Genomic DNA, 14,885 nt, shown 5'->3' with positions numbered 1-14,885 from the left:
GTCTCTACAAAAAAATTTTTAAGATTAGCTGGCCATTGTGGCATGTGCTTGTGGTTGCAGCTACTTGGGAAGCTGAGGTAGGAAGATTGCTTGAGCCTGGGAGGTTGAGGCTGCAGTGAGCCAAGATCACGCCACTGTAGCCTGGGTGACAGAGGGAGGCCCTGCCTCAGAAAGAACAAAATTAAATAAATAAAAAATGAGTAGAAGGAAATGAACATTTGTAGGTTGGAGGTTAGTATAAAAAATCTGATGCTATGTTTTATGGTCTTGGTCTTGGCTGCCTTCAAATTGTATCTTAACATGATTGGCTTTCATTACCTAGTCTAGTAGTCATGGTTCTGTGAACAAGCTTTCAAAGTGTGAAGTATGCTAGAGCAAAGCAGGAGTAAAGCTGTCAGGTTGGCTGGAATGGGCCTCAGCACTTTGCTTGTATTGATAGAGGTTAGGTTTTCCAATAACTGATGACAGTGTAGCAGAGATGGCTAGGGATAAAGAGTGGCACAGTTTAGTGACTTGGTGATGAGATGTGTGGATCAGAAAGGAGGAATCCAAGTGACTCAAGCTTCTGGCTTAATGGACTAGGTATACTTGAGGCTATCATTAACTAGTAGTGTTGATTTTGAGATTCCTTTTGATATCCAGGTGAGTATGTCTACCAGGCTGTAGGATATGAAGTTGGGGAGAGTGTGTCACTGGAAATGTTTGAGTTAAAACTACAAGAGATCACTTAGTTAGATAGCTTAAGAAGAGTACTGGTCTAGAAACAGAAAGAACTCTGAAGAACACTGATGTTTAGGGGCTGGGGAAGAAGAGAGCTGGGAAGGCACAGTCAAAGAAACTGAAGAGTTGGTAGTTGGAGGGAATTTGGCAATAAAAAGGCCATTTGACCTTCAGCTCTAGAAGCCAGGAAATTAAGAGAAAAAAGGCCATTGAGTTTATTGTGTTTTAAAGAGAAAATACCAAGAAAACGGGTGTGTTTTTACCCAGCCCTTAGATGAGATGCTTCAGTATGGACTGTCTGCTTGGCATTTTGTTGGGCAGTTCCGCCTTACCCGTTAGTAGCCCAGCACCCCAGTTCACATCCAGAATCCCACTCTTACATTAGATCTAACACATGACCTCTAAAGTCCCTTCCAATTTCAACCTAACATTAAAAACAGATTCTGGGCCCAGTTTGAGAAATTGTGATTCAGCGGGCCTAGGGGATCTTAATTTCTTCTAAGGGCCTTTCTGAGAATCTAAGGAACATCGATGTGTAGGTGCTGTAAACCTGCATTTTATTTTATTGCAAGAGAGCAGGACTTTATTATAGCGATACTTTAAAATACAATTGTGATGAAGAGGTTGGCAACCATGGAAACCTAGCTGGAGCTTTACCCCACCCATGCCTGTCTTTGTGTGGGGGTGACTTGGGGGTGGGAAAGTGCCACCATCTGTTGTAATCTGTTGGAGATTTAAAGTTTTTGCTTTATGGATTTTTGCAGCAGATGCCCTTTGCTCCCTGCATTATATCCTCTCAGGCCATCACTGGTTTCAAACAAAACTTAGATTTTTGTAGTTTGTCTACGTCTTGCCAACAGTTTTCTGTTTTCTGCCTCAGGGCTCTCAAACCCAGCAAATGATGGGGAAAGGCTAACCTCAGGCAGCCTTCAACCAGTGAGGGATTGGAGCTGGTGCCTAAATGTCCTGCTGCTTTCAGGGGTCTCACAGAATCACCCCACTTTCCAGCAGTCACCCTGTGTGTCCTTACTGGCTATTTTCCTTCCCTCACATCTGTTCCCTGGGATCATCTTCTATTTTAATCTCGCTAAAATCTTGTACACAAAGTGTTAGTTGAGCTGACTTTAAAGCTTGAATGCAAATAAAAGCCTTCTGTAATTACATTAGTTTCTTTTTAATGTCCCTGTCTATCAATAATAGCACCTAAAATAATATATGGGGGAAGAAGTCAAAGAGAACATATTGTGCAATGCAAAATGGCGCACATATTGCTAAAGTTTAAATTAAATTTATTCATAGATACTGTGTAATGAGATCATTATGTGAAAATTTATTGGGTTTTTCAACACTTCCATTTATTTCATTTAGGAATGGGGTTGAACGGATATGAAAACCCAGAAAATAGTTGGCACAGAGAGACAGCACTAGGTGTGCCTCTTTTATTCATTTATGTGTCATCTGTTCTTGAATTCTGGGTAGCTCTATTTGTAAGACTACATAGTATAATGATAGCTATTAATGTCACAGTGCAGAAAGGGGGAAGATCTCTACAGATGATTAGGCTATAAATTGCCAAAGATCAGAAAGACCCTGATAAGATCTGTCTCTAAGGTTTTGTTTGGTTGGTTGGGTTTTTTTTGTCGTTGTTGTTTTTGGAGACAGGGTCTTGCTGTATTGCCCAGGCTAGAGTATAGTGCTGTGATCATAGCTTGCTGTAACCTTAAACTCCGGGGCTCAAGCGATCCTTCTGCCTCAGCCATCCCAGTAGCTGAGACTACAGGCACATGCCATCACACCTGGCTAATTAAAAAAAAATTTTTTTTAGAGATGAGGTCTTGCCGTGTTGCCCAGGCTTTCCTAGTTGAAGCATACATCTTGGATGTATGCTTCAGTGTATTCATCCTCATTTGCTCCACATTTACTGAGTGCCTGCCATATGGCAGCCTCTATGGTAACTGTTTTCAGATACCAGTTTTAATCACCAGGAATAAACTTGGTCCCAAACTCCTGGCCTCAAAGGGTCCTCCCACCTATGCCTCCCAAAGCACTAGGATTATAGGTGTGAGCCACCATGCCTGGCTCCTATTTCAGGGGTATCTTTTAAAAAACACTTTGTATGCTTTAAATGCAAAATTTCTCTTTATCTGGCTAGAAGATATCAATATCCATAATTCTTTTATCTGAGACTAGAATGTAGGATTTAAAAGTTGAAGGTGAAAGGTAAACTTGTTCCAGACAATCACTTTCATTCTTGGTGATTAAAACTGATAACCTCAAATCAGTTACCACAGAGGCTGCCATATGGCAGGTACCCAGTAAATGTGGAGCAAAGGAGGATGAATGTACTGAGCTGTCTGAGATGTATGTGTTCAGCTGCTGTCCCAGTGAGCAAGAGTAGGTGAAACTTCACGTGCTTAGACCTGTAGGTGCTGTTGCCTCACTCCCACCAAACTGGGACTGCAGATCTTTAGTTTCTAGATTTATTTTGCAGGAGTCCAGGCATCCCTAGAAAACATTCTTTCCTCAATCCAGGGTGTTTTGTGTAGCAGTGGGCTGTTTTATGTAAATTGTACATTGACAAGTTCATTAGGTTATCTAGTATTTCAGCCCCTCAGTTAATGTTTCAACTGAGACCGAGAGAGGAAGTGACTTGCCCAAGGTAAAATCACCCTGTCTAGATAATCAGTGATATGGCAGGGACTGGAACACTAATCTCTGCACGTAATCATCTTTTTGTCTCATTTCTGAAATAGCTCCCATCTCTACCCCTGGCCAAGGACCAAAACAAGGCACCATCTTTCTGAACTAGTTTAAAATGGTCTTAGAATTAATAAGGACTGCAGGGTCTATATTTAAGATGGTTACAGGAAATTTGACAGTTAAATGTTTCTACACATAGATTATTTAGAAAATCAAGACTAATAGATGGGCAAAGTACACAAGGAAACAAGTGAAAAATTGTAAACATCTAAATATTCAGTATTCAGTGGTATGGGAATAGTTTAGGAAGCAATAATTTTCTTTTTTTTTTTTTTTGAGACAAAGTCTCGCTCTGTTTTCCAGGTTGGAGGGCAGTGGTGCGTGCGATCTTGGCTGCAGCCTCCACCCCCAGGTTAAAGCAATTTTTGTGTCTCAGCCTCTGGAGTAGCTGGGATTACAGGCATGCCCCATTACACCCGGCTGATTTTTGTACTTTTAGTAAAGACAGGGTTTTACCATGTTGGCCAGGCTGGTCTTCAACTCCTGTCTCCAGGTGATATGCCTGCCTTGTCCTACCAAAGTGCTGGGATTACAGACGTGAGCCACCATGCCCGGCCAGGAAGCAATAATTTTGACGGGCTGTTTGCAACTAATAAAATGCTAATTGTGATGATCTAGAAAGAGTGTTTAAAAATCTAATAGGGATCATGGAGGAGTTCTTTTTATACTTTCCTTTCTTCTATACTATGCCTAATACTTAGTTGTTTTCAGGAAGTTCAGATTTTTTTTAATTTAAAAGGTTAAAGTTTACCAAATGTTAACTGATGTCAGTTTCTAAAGTTCTTCAGTCAAAACCAATTTATTTTCTGTAAAAAAAAAAAAAAAATGTACTACACACCATATAAACTGGTAGCTTTTTGTTATTCTTGATATGTGCAGTAAAAACTATCATGAGAGAGTTGGTAAAGATTTAGTGAACTGGTAGAACATGTTTTTCATAGTTGCTAGAACCAGCTGAGCTTAAATTTAAAAACATTTTTTCTAAAAACAAAATTGGTTTCTGAATCAAATGTGTATTTCTTTCCTATAGGGGCTTTGTTATGCACCTAAAGCCATATTGGAAGCTCCAGAAGAAAGAGCACCCCCCCAGAAGTCAGCAGGGAAACGCAGAGAACTCCTATGAACCACCAAAAGGCTGTAAATGCTGAAACATGTAAAGCTAGCCACATAACACCAAGTGTCTCTCCTTCAGCCTTTCTCGGTAAAGCATCATCTCGAAAGCCATTTGGGATCCTTTCTCCAAATGTTCTGTGCAGTATGAGTGGGAAGAGTCCTGTAGAGAGCAGCCTGAATGTTAAAACCAAAAAGAATGCACCATCTGCAACAATCCACCAGGGCGAAGAAGAAGGACCACTTGATATCTGGGCTGTTGTGAAACCTGGAAATACCAAGGAAAAAATTGCATTCTTTGCATCCCACCAGTGTAGTAACAGGATAGGATCTATGAAAATAAAAAGTTCCTGGGATATTGATGGGAGAGCTACTAAGAGAAGGAAAAAATCAGGGGATCTTAAAAAAGCCAAGGTACAGGTAGAAAGGATGAGGGAAGTTAACAGCAGGTGCTACCAACCTGAGCCTTTTGCATGTGGCATTGAGCACTGTTCTGTGCACTATGTGAGTGACAGTGGGGATGGAGTCTATGCTGGGAGGCCTCTGTCAGTTATACAGATGGTTGCCTTCTTGGAGCAAAGAGCCAGTGCTCTGCTAGCTAGCTGTTCAAAAAACTGCACAAACTCACCTGCAATTGTGAGGTTTTCCGGCCAATCCAGAGGTGTGCCTGCAGCGTCTGAGTCCTATTCTGCCCCAGGAGCTTGTGAAGAACCCACAGAAAGGGGAAATCTTGAGGTTGGTGAACCACAGAGCGAACCAGTCCGTGTGCTCGACATGGTAGCCAAGTTGGAGTCTGAGTGCCTGAAGCGGCAGGGCCAGCGTGAGCCTGGGAGCCTCTCAAGGAATAACAGCTTCCGTCGAAATGTGGGCAGAGTATTGCTTGCAAATAGCACTCAGGCTGATGAAGGCAAAACCAAGAAAGGCGTCTTGGAGGCACCCGACACTCAGGTGAATCCTGTGGGGTCTGTATCTGTGGATTGTGGCCCTTCAAGAGCTGATCCTTGTTCTCCTAAGGAGGACCAGGCCTGGGACGGTGCTTCTCAGGACTGCCCCCCATTGCCAGCAGGAGTGAGTTTCCACATAGACAGTGCAGAGTTAGAGCCGGGTTCGCAAACTGCCGTGAAAAACAGCAACGGATATGATGTGGAAATGACAGATGAACTCGTTGGGTTACCTTTTTCCTCTCATACCTATTCCCAAGCCTCTGAATTGCCCACAGATGCTGTTGATTGTATGAGCAGAGAGCTTGTGTCGCTTACTAGCCAAAATCCTGATCAAAGAAGAAAAGAATCTTTGTGCATTAGTATCACTGTGTCCAAGGTAGAGAAAGACCAGCTTTCCAGTTTAAACTCCTGTGAAGACCCACTTCCAGGGATGTTGTTTTTTTTGCCACCTGGTCAGCACTTGTCAGACTGTTCCCAGTTGAATGAAAGCACAACAAAAGAGTCTTCAGAGGCCAGCCAGCTTGAAGATGCTGCTGGGGGTGACAATGCGTCTGAGGAAAAAAGTGGGTCCGCTGAGCCATTTGTACTGCCAGCCTCTTCTGTGGAAAGTACATTACCAGTGCTTGAGGCATCCAGTTGGAAGAAGCAGGTGTCGCATGACTTCTTGGAGACCAGGTTTAAAATCCAGCAGCTTTTGGAGCCTCAGCAGTACATGGCTTTTCTGCCCCACCACATTATGGTAAAAATCTTCAGGTTACTTCCCACCAAGAGTTTAGTGGCCCTTAAATGTACCTGCTGCTATTTCAAGTTTATCATTGAGTACTACAATATCAGGCCAGCAGATTCTCGCTGGGTTCGAGATCCACGCTATAGAGAGGATCCTTGCAAACAGTGCAAGAAAAAGTATGTGAAAGGGGATGTGTCCCTGTGCCGATGGCACCCCAAGCCCTATTGCCAGGCATTGCCCTATGGGCCAGGGTATTGGATGTGCTGCCACCGGTCTCAGAAAGGATTCCCTGGCTGTAAGCTGGGGCTTCATGACAATCACTGGGTTCCTGCCTGCCACAGCTTTAATCGGGCAATCCATAAGAAAGCAAAAGGGACTGAAGCTGAAGAGGAATACTAAAGTCCATGTGAGAGGCAACAAAAGGACCGGTTTTTAAAACTGCAAAACACCTAGATACACCGTTCAAATGAGCGTAGCCCCCTGAGTCATCACTCTAGAAGAATCTGTACATTATCAGGACCACACTGCTCAGGCATTTTCTAAACTCTAAATTTATGAGCCGTACAAAAAAATTGGTCTTGTTGTTTATAGTGGCATCTCACATTTGAACCCAGGTGGTATCCCACAGTTGGATTCAGTTGGCTGTGAATAACTCTGCCTGTTTTCCTAAATCAAACCCATCCTCAAAGGATGAAGACTCACCACCATCCAGGACATTCAGAAGAGTTCATTGCAGATGCTGCAGGTAGTCCTCAAAAATGGGTTCCAGAAATGTTTTGAGCACTGGCACCATATTTGAAATAAGTGAATAGTGTCCTGTGAAAAAAATAGCAGGACTTTTAGATGAAAAGTATTCTTAAAAAGAAAAGTCAGGCACCCCACCTTAGACCTCATATGCTTGATCTTGTGAGATTGATGTTTGTGGCTGGAGATGGATTTCATGCCCTGTGGTGTTTACAGTGTATATAATGGTTGTGTTTTCATAGGGCTACGAAAGTGCACATTAAACCTGAGCGCCTTTACCTTTAGATGAGTGCTTTGGCCCCTCTGTAAATAGCGCGATTAAAATCCAGTTGTATATAATGGACAGCTAACAGAACAACATAATCACCACAATGCAGCTAGGATAGTGTTGCGGCTATAATTTTGTGGGTTTTTTTAAATTGTCTAGTCTTAAATTTGTACATCTTGTATAAAATATGAATGTTTCCCAAATAAACTATGAATGTTTCCTGTATAATATATGAATGTTTCTGAGAAGAAACTCTAAATAGTTGAAAGGCTAACCTGCTCAAAGGATACCAAATAATGGTTTAACTGGACAACCTGAAAATTAGCATAGAAAACATCTTTTGTTATATTTTAGTGATCCACAAGATTGAGAGAATATTATATAGTTAGATAATAACATTCTTGTCTACTTTATCCTGTCTGGTTACAAAATTTTTAAAAACTTAAATAAAAACATGCATCTTAAATGGAACCCAAGTTTTGCAAAGATTTTTTCTCCTGTTTTTATACAATGTTGAAGAAGGTTCTTGTGAATTGAATCATAAGAATTTTTTTAAATTGTTTTGAATTGTTGGAGATAGTGTTTTTTTTCTGCCACGGAAGAGGCCATCTTCACTTAACATTGAAGTTTAAACTTTTGCAACCTGTCAGTTCTTCCGTTTGTTGTCTTTTCACAACCACTGTATTTCCTGTTCGGGTGATGTATTATCTAGGAGATTGTTACAGCTTATCTAGGCGTCATCATTTGGGAGTCCCTAAGGATCTATTCAGGCCTGTAGCTGCATAGCGCTTGGTGGGGTTGGGAGGTGTTGGACCCCAGAAAGCTGCTGTGCGTGGAAGATCTGAAAACTAGGCTGGCGTGAAATCGAGTACCCACCAAAAAGCCTTGCGACCAATGTCGGCTGCAGGCTGTGGAGAAGGATGGTACGTGCTCTAGGGGAGGCGCTGTGCTGGGCTGATGTGCTTGGTGACATGGTAGGCTGCAGCCTCCAGGCTCATCAGATTTGTCTGTGACACAGGATCAAGAGGAGGCTGAGAATAGCTTTTCCTTCAAGAGTGTTTTTCCTCGTGACTCACCCAGGTGAGGCATGTTGGAAAATGCTTCTAAATCCTAGCTGTCCCCTTGGCTGAGGTTTCCAGTGTTTGTCCTACTCCCCTTGTATTTGCTCTAAACTACTAAAAGTAGTGCCTTCTTAATTGGTTTGTTATGATTCATAATTTAGGATTAAAGGAGATCAACATAAAGGACCTAGAGTGCAGCTTGCCTGTAAATGTCAGCTATGGCTGACATTGACTATGGCTCTACATTGGCCCAGCGTGGACACTGGATAAACAACTCTCTTGGTTGGTTTTCACAAATCAGCCACTCTTGATCTGGTTTTCATGTGGGACACAAAGCTGTAACTGCATGAGGGGTTAAAGTGACCAAGAGCAGAGGCCACAGTAAGTATGTCCCAGCCCCAATTGGCATGCAGTACTTGGGTCCCTCAGAAATCGCCGATTATCTGTTTTGAACTATGTGGCAGGACCTGGTTCCCGGGGCTGTCTGCAAGAAAGGTGGAGGATTAGCAGATGGCATCAGAGGACACCCCTCCCAGGGCTTCATTTCTAGGCAAGTGTAGCTTTCCCCTTAGGTGAAAGATGCTGTTCTTCAGGGCCCCCTAGTGTCAAGCTGGTGAAAACAGCCTGCTTTTAAAATGTCTCCAGCAGTGTGCCGCACTACCTGCTTTCCTGCATTGCTGTAGGACCACAGAATTCAAGAAAGGAAATGACAGTGTGTCAGTGTGGGCACCAGCACCCTAGCCTCTCCCCACTGCATCCCTGCCCCCACCAAAAAAGGGAAAACCTCCCCCCTCAGCTTTTCTTCAGGGACTCAGTGCACCTGGCTTAGTTTTTTTCTCTCCTATCTCCTACTTCAAGCCCTCCCTTGATGATCTGAAGCAAAAACCAGAACCAGGGAAACTAGAGGAGGAGTCGGGGAGCTGCTGCTCTTATCCCTGGAGTGGTTCACCTCTCCCCTGCCCAGTGGTTGGTCCAGACCCAAGGAAGGAGTGAATTGAAAGCTAAGGAAGGGCTCAGGTAAGAGTAACACTTGCTTTTTTAGGTTCTCTCAAATGGCTCCAGGTTAAAACAGCCATATGAGAGGACTGTTCAAACCCTAAGCACGTTGGTGGCTCTGTGCTTAGGAGATACCTCTTTTGGAACCCAACCCTATGCCCCTGCTTGGCTGGGTGCCTTTCAGCGCCCTCTGCACATCTGCCACCACATGCCCCTCTGTCTGTCACCGTATCATTGGCCCTCCCCATCTGTAGGTTCTGCATCGCAGATTCAACCAGCCTCAGATTTAAAATACTCAGAAAAAGACATTGTGTCTGTACTGAACATATACACTTTTTTTCTTGTCATTATTCCCTAAACAATACAAGCATAACAACTGTTTACATTCGGTATTATAAGCAATCTAGAGGTGATTTAAAGTAGATGGGAGGCTATGCATTGGTTATATGCAAATACTAAGTCATTTTCTATCAGAGACTTGAGCATCTGCAGATACCGAGGGACCACTGTGGAGCTTGTCCACCCACTGCACTCAACTCAGAGGGCGTCGCCCACAGTGCCTCACACAACACCCTCTAAAATGTGTGCATTCCTCTCGAGTGACCATTTCAATGTGAGGGGTGCTTCCAGGACCTGACTGCTCTGGGCCATACCATAATTTTCTGTTTAGTATGAGAAACCTGACAGGGAGGTAAAGGGGTCTTGAAGGACCTTGACCTCTGGCCATAGCTGGTCTCATGGGAGCATCCTTGGTGGAAACTCCCACTGCAGCTATGTGGGGTTTGCTTGGTACCTCTCATTGTGCATCTGGTATAACCTCGGCTCTGTTAGCACCAGTAGCTCCCCTAGCAGCAGGCTCTGAGCCGGTGGTTATGTTATGACCTAGAGGTTGCCTTCCTGGGCTTTGTCCAATCACTGCTTCTAACTTGGACTTGTCAGTACCTTCGTGCCAACCTTTTTGGACCAGCTTGGGACACTGTTTTTATGTGAGTGTTCCCAGGTATTTTCCATAGCTCCATTCCTTCTTCACTCAGCAGACTGGCTGTTTGTCCTCCTTTATCTACAGCTTGATTCAAAAACATGAAATTAGCCTGCACTGCGAGCCCTTCTTTTCTGTACACCACCGACTAAACCAATGAGAGCCGATGTTATCCAGCTGTATGTAGGGTATGCCTCGTTTAAAGGCATTCTCTACTGTGCAGTGTCTGGCACTTGGGGAATCTGATTGTTTCTGGGGTTTGTTTGTTTTGGGATGGAGTCTTGCTCTGTTGCCCAGACTGGAGTGCGGTGGTGCGATCTCAGCTCACTGCAACCTCAGCCTCCCAGGTCCAAGCGATTCTTCTGCCTTAGCCTCCTGAGTAGCTGGGACTACAGGCATGCGCCACCACGTGGGCCCAGCTGTTTTTTTTTTTTGTTTGTTTTGTTTTTTTTGTATTTTTAGTAGAGATGGTGTTTCACCATATTGGCCAGGCTGGTCTTGAACTCCTGACCTTGTGACCTGCCCACCTCAGCCTCCCAAAGTGCTGGGATTACAGGCGTGAGCCACCGTGCCTGGCTGTTTCTGGTTTTTTGAGATGGGGTCTCTCACTCAGGCTGGAGTGCAGTGGCATGATCTCGACTCATTGCAGCTTCAACCTCTTGGGCTCAAGTGATCCTCCTGCCTCAGTCTTCCCAGTAGCTGCAACTACAGCTGCATGTCACTATGCCTGGCTAATTTTTGTATTTTTTTTGTGGAGACAGTTTTGCCATGTTGCCCAGGCTGGGAATCTGATTGCTTTTATCCCCGTTTTTCCTCAAAAAAGCTAGTGTTGCAATCTTTGTGAGTTGGTCAAGGTACCTGTGTGGGAGATGTGCAGTCTTAACTGACATACATGTCATTTCCTGCCTGTCATTTGTGGCCATAGCTGATGTTCGCACAACCTCATGGGAACAGCAAACATTGGTGGTTATAAACCCTTGGGTAACATCCAGTGCATTTATACCAAACTGATGTGAGGAAAAGCACAGTAAGGTAGCATCACCATTCCAGGTGGTTGGTTTGACCTTACAGTTTTAGGGGAGCAGAGCCAGTGTCTGGGAAGAACTAAAATGGAAGCAGAGATGGCAGTCCCTTATGTGGCAGCAGCCCATGTAAGAGGTGATGTTCCTCTATCTGCAAAGCAGAACAAAACCTTTTACCCTTTCTCCCAGAGGCCCCCTCAGCCAAGCGTCCTTCAGTGAGCAGAGAACAGGCCTCAGAACAAACTCCTTTTGGGACCCCCCTCTCATTCTTTTTGAATTAAGGTGGACTTTTCCTTTACATACTGGTACTGAAGTCTCAGATCTGTTTATTAAGAAGTATGAAGGGCTGGGCATGGTGGCTCATGCCTGTAATCCGAACACTTTAGGAGGCCAAGGTGGAAAAATCATTAAGCTCAGGAGTTTGAGACCAGGCTGGGTAGGAAAGTGAGGCCCTGTCGTTGTACAAAAAATAAATTAGCAAGGCGTGGTGGCACACACGTGTAGCCCCTGTTACTCAGGAGGCTGATGCAGGAGGACAGCTTGAGCCTAGGAAGTCAGCTATAGTGAGCCATGATCGCATCACTGCACTGCAACTTGGGTGACCCTGTCTCAAAAAATATGAAGATGTTGATAAAGTTCTTGAGAAACTAAAAATCAGTTAGTTAAATAAAAAATCAATTAGTTGCCAAACATGAGTAAAATGGAAAGCAAGGTTGTATTTAATTGTATCTCTTCCCTCTCCATTGTGAGGCTGGATAATCTATTTGCATAACTTGAGTGTTTGCAGTCTGGTTCAAGGGTAGGGTTGGAGCCAGGCCTGGCCCACCCAGCCTTCCCTATTCTGGGACCGAAGTGTTGGCCTTCACTCTGCCCTTCCTCACCAATCCTCCCCTATACAGACAACCCAGCATGATTCTGCTGCAGGGTGTGTGGCCTGTCTTGAGCAATTCCCTTTCTATACCAGCCCTTATTTTCTCTTCTAAGCAGAGATGACTTGGCTGCCCCAGTGCCTAAGCTGGGACCTCTCATGTGAACTTTTCCTTTTCCATGGCCAGTGGTCTTGGCTTTAGGCCCCTCAGATTTCTAAGTCTGTGTTCCATGAGGGTCTTGAAAGGAAACTGCTGCACACTTGAGTAAATTCAAGGATTTATTATAAGGGTGTAGATGTAGGGATAAGCCCTCCCCAGTATTTGCAGGGCCCATGGCAAGAACACAGAGAGCCCTCCTGCAGCACATCCCCTCCAGCATCCTCCCACCCTCTGTACTGAGCCACGCTTCGGCCACTTCTCAGGATGAAGGGATCTGTCTGGAGGACAAAGCTGGGGAAGGGCTGGAGGTCCTGAGGTTCTGGGAACCTAGGTATTGGTTTATAAGGGGAACAAAGATTCTGGAACAGTGCCTGCCCCCTTGATCCTTCAAACTCCTTGCCCGTGAAGAGGCGCAGGGCAGGAAGGCCAAAGGATGGGCCCTACTAATGTGCAGGAGCTGGTGCAGAGGCCCCAGCTGCCTGGTTGGGGGTCGTAGTGGGCAGGGTAGTGGCTGCACATTATAATCAACTGTGGAGCTTTTAAAATTCTCAATGCTCAGGGCACACCCTAGACCTATTAAATCAACCATTGGGGGCGGGAGCTCCCGGGTGATTCCAGTTGCAGGTGGGGTTGAGAACTACTGATACGTGTAATAGAACCACAGGGTGAGTGTGGTTGGGATGATGGTTCCCAGGTCTGGTGGAAGGAGGAGGGTGGTTGCTGGGATGGGAAGGAGGGAGGAAGGAACACAGACTTGGCAGTGAAGGAGCCAGGGAATGAACACCTTGAGCCTCTAAGGGCCTGGAGACTGCCGATGCAGCACTCCCAGCATAGTCTCTCTGGCAGTGAGCAGGATGAAAGGGAGGGAGTGGACCTAGGGGGCACATGTGAACCAGAAACAGCCTTCTGTGGGACATCTCAAGCAGGGGGAGAGTCACTGTTTTATGTCAGAACAAGCCTCCCCCCAGCTCTTCTTCAGCTCCCCCAAGGCCAGTGCAAAATTTTCTTCCTTCTCCGTGCCTGTGGAAGAAGGAAACCCATTTCCTAAAACTTGATGATCCCTAGGAGGCCCTAAATGCACACCTGGGAAGCTGTTCACCAGGCTCTAGATAAAATTCGTTCTGTCCAACAGTTCCAGACCACTGCAATAAAGCAAGTCATTAATTTTCTGGTGCATATACAAGTTATGTTTATGTGATACTGTACTAAGTGTGCAATAGCATTATGTCTAAAAAACAATGTACATACTTTAAGGAATGCTTTATTGCTTAAAACATGCTAACAATCAGCTGTGAGTCAATCTTTGCTGGTGTATGGTTTGCCTCAATATTGATAGCTGACGACTGATCAGAGTTGGTGGCTGCAGAAGGTTGGGTGGCTATGGCAATTTCTTAAAATAAGACAACAGTGAAGTTTGCTGTATTGGTTGACTCTTCCTTTCATGAAAGATTTCTCTGTACCATGTGATGCTATTTGATAGCATTTTACCCCCATTATAACTTACTTCAAAATCTCAAACCTCTTTGCTGCCATTTCAACGATGTTCGTACCATCTTTATCAGGAGTAGATTTTATTTCAGTTTCTGCCAGTAATCTCAGCACTTTGGGAGGCCAAGGTGGGAGGGCTGCTTGAGCCCAGGGGTTCAAGACCAGGCTGGGCAACATAGGGAGACCTTGTCTCTACAAAAAAAAAAAAAATGGTGGGGTAGTATATGCCAATAGTCCCAGCTACTTGAGGCGCTGAGGTGAGAGGATCACTTGGGCCCAGGACGTCGAGGCTGCAGTGAGCCATGATCATGCTATTGTGCTCCAGCCTGGATGAGAGTGAGGAAAAAAATAATTTTTTTTTTTTTTTTTTTTTTTTTTTGAGATGGAGTCTCGCTCTGTCTCCCAGGCTGGAGTGCAGTGGTGCGATCTCAGCTCACTGCAACCTCCACCTCTTGGGTTCAAGAGATTCTCTTGCCTCAGTCTCCCAAGCAGCTGGGACTATAGCTGTGCACCACCACGCCCGGCTAATTTTTGTATTTTTAGTAGAGACAGGGTTTCACCATGTTGGCCAGGCTGGTCTTGAACTCCTGACCTCAGGTGATGTGCCCGCCTTGGCCTCCCAAAGTGCTGGAATTACAGGCATGAGCCACCGTGCCCAGCCAAAACACTTTCTTTTGCTCATCTGTAAGAAGCAACTCCTTATCCATTCAAGTTTTATTATGAGATTGGAGCATTTCAGTCACATCTTCAGGCTCCACTTTTAGTTCTCTTGCTATTTTTCACCACATTTGTAGCTACTTCTTCCATGGGTCTTGAACCCCTCAAAGTCATCCATGAGGATTGGAATCAACTTATAAACCCTGGGATTTTTTTGTGTTTTTCACTCTATTTTTATTTTTTCTATTTTACACAAGATGTTTATTTTAAACAACGAGAGGCTAGACTTGAAGGTGAAAGTAGAAAGGATTCTAAGCCAAACTCCTGTTAATGTTGATATTTTGGCCGGGCACAGTGGCTCACATCTGTAATCCCAGCACT

At 44.6% G+C, this 14,885-nt stretch overlaps 1 protein-coding gene across 1 annotated transcript; it reads left to right on the top strand.

The window, feature by feature from the left end:
- The first annotated feature begins 4,511 nt into the window (after positions 1-4,511).
- On the top strand, positions 4,512-7,744 carry FBXO34 (F-box protein 34). The gene is given in 2 exon segments (XM_055289292.2): positions 4,512-4,562; positions 4,564-7,744. Coding segments are annotated over 2 exon segments (2,139 nt in total). The 5' UTR covers positions 4,512-4,520; the 3' UTR covers positions 6,661-7,744.
- Positions 7,745-14,885: the final 7,141 nt, after the last annotated feature.

This window comes from Symphalangus syndactylus, chromosome 8 (assembly GCF_028878055.3).
Source record: "Symphalangus syndactylus isolate Jambi chromosome 8, NHGRI_mSymSyn1-v2.1_pri, whole genome shotgun sequence".
Taxonomy (NCBI): domain Eukaryota; kingdom Metazoa; phylum Chordata; class Mammalia; order Primates; family Hylobatidae; genus Symphalangus; species Symphalangus syndactylus.
Note: the sequence above shows the minus strand (reverse complement) of the source record. Positions and strands in the feature narration are given on the sequence as shown.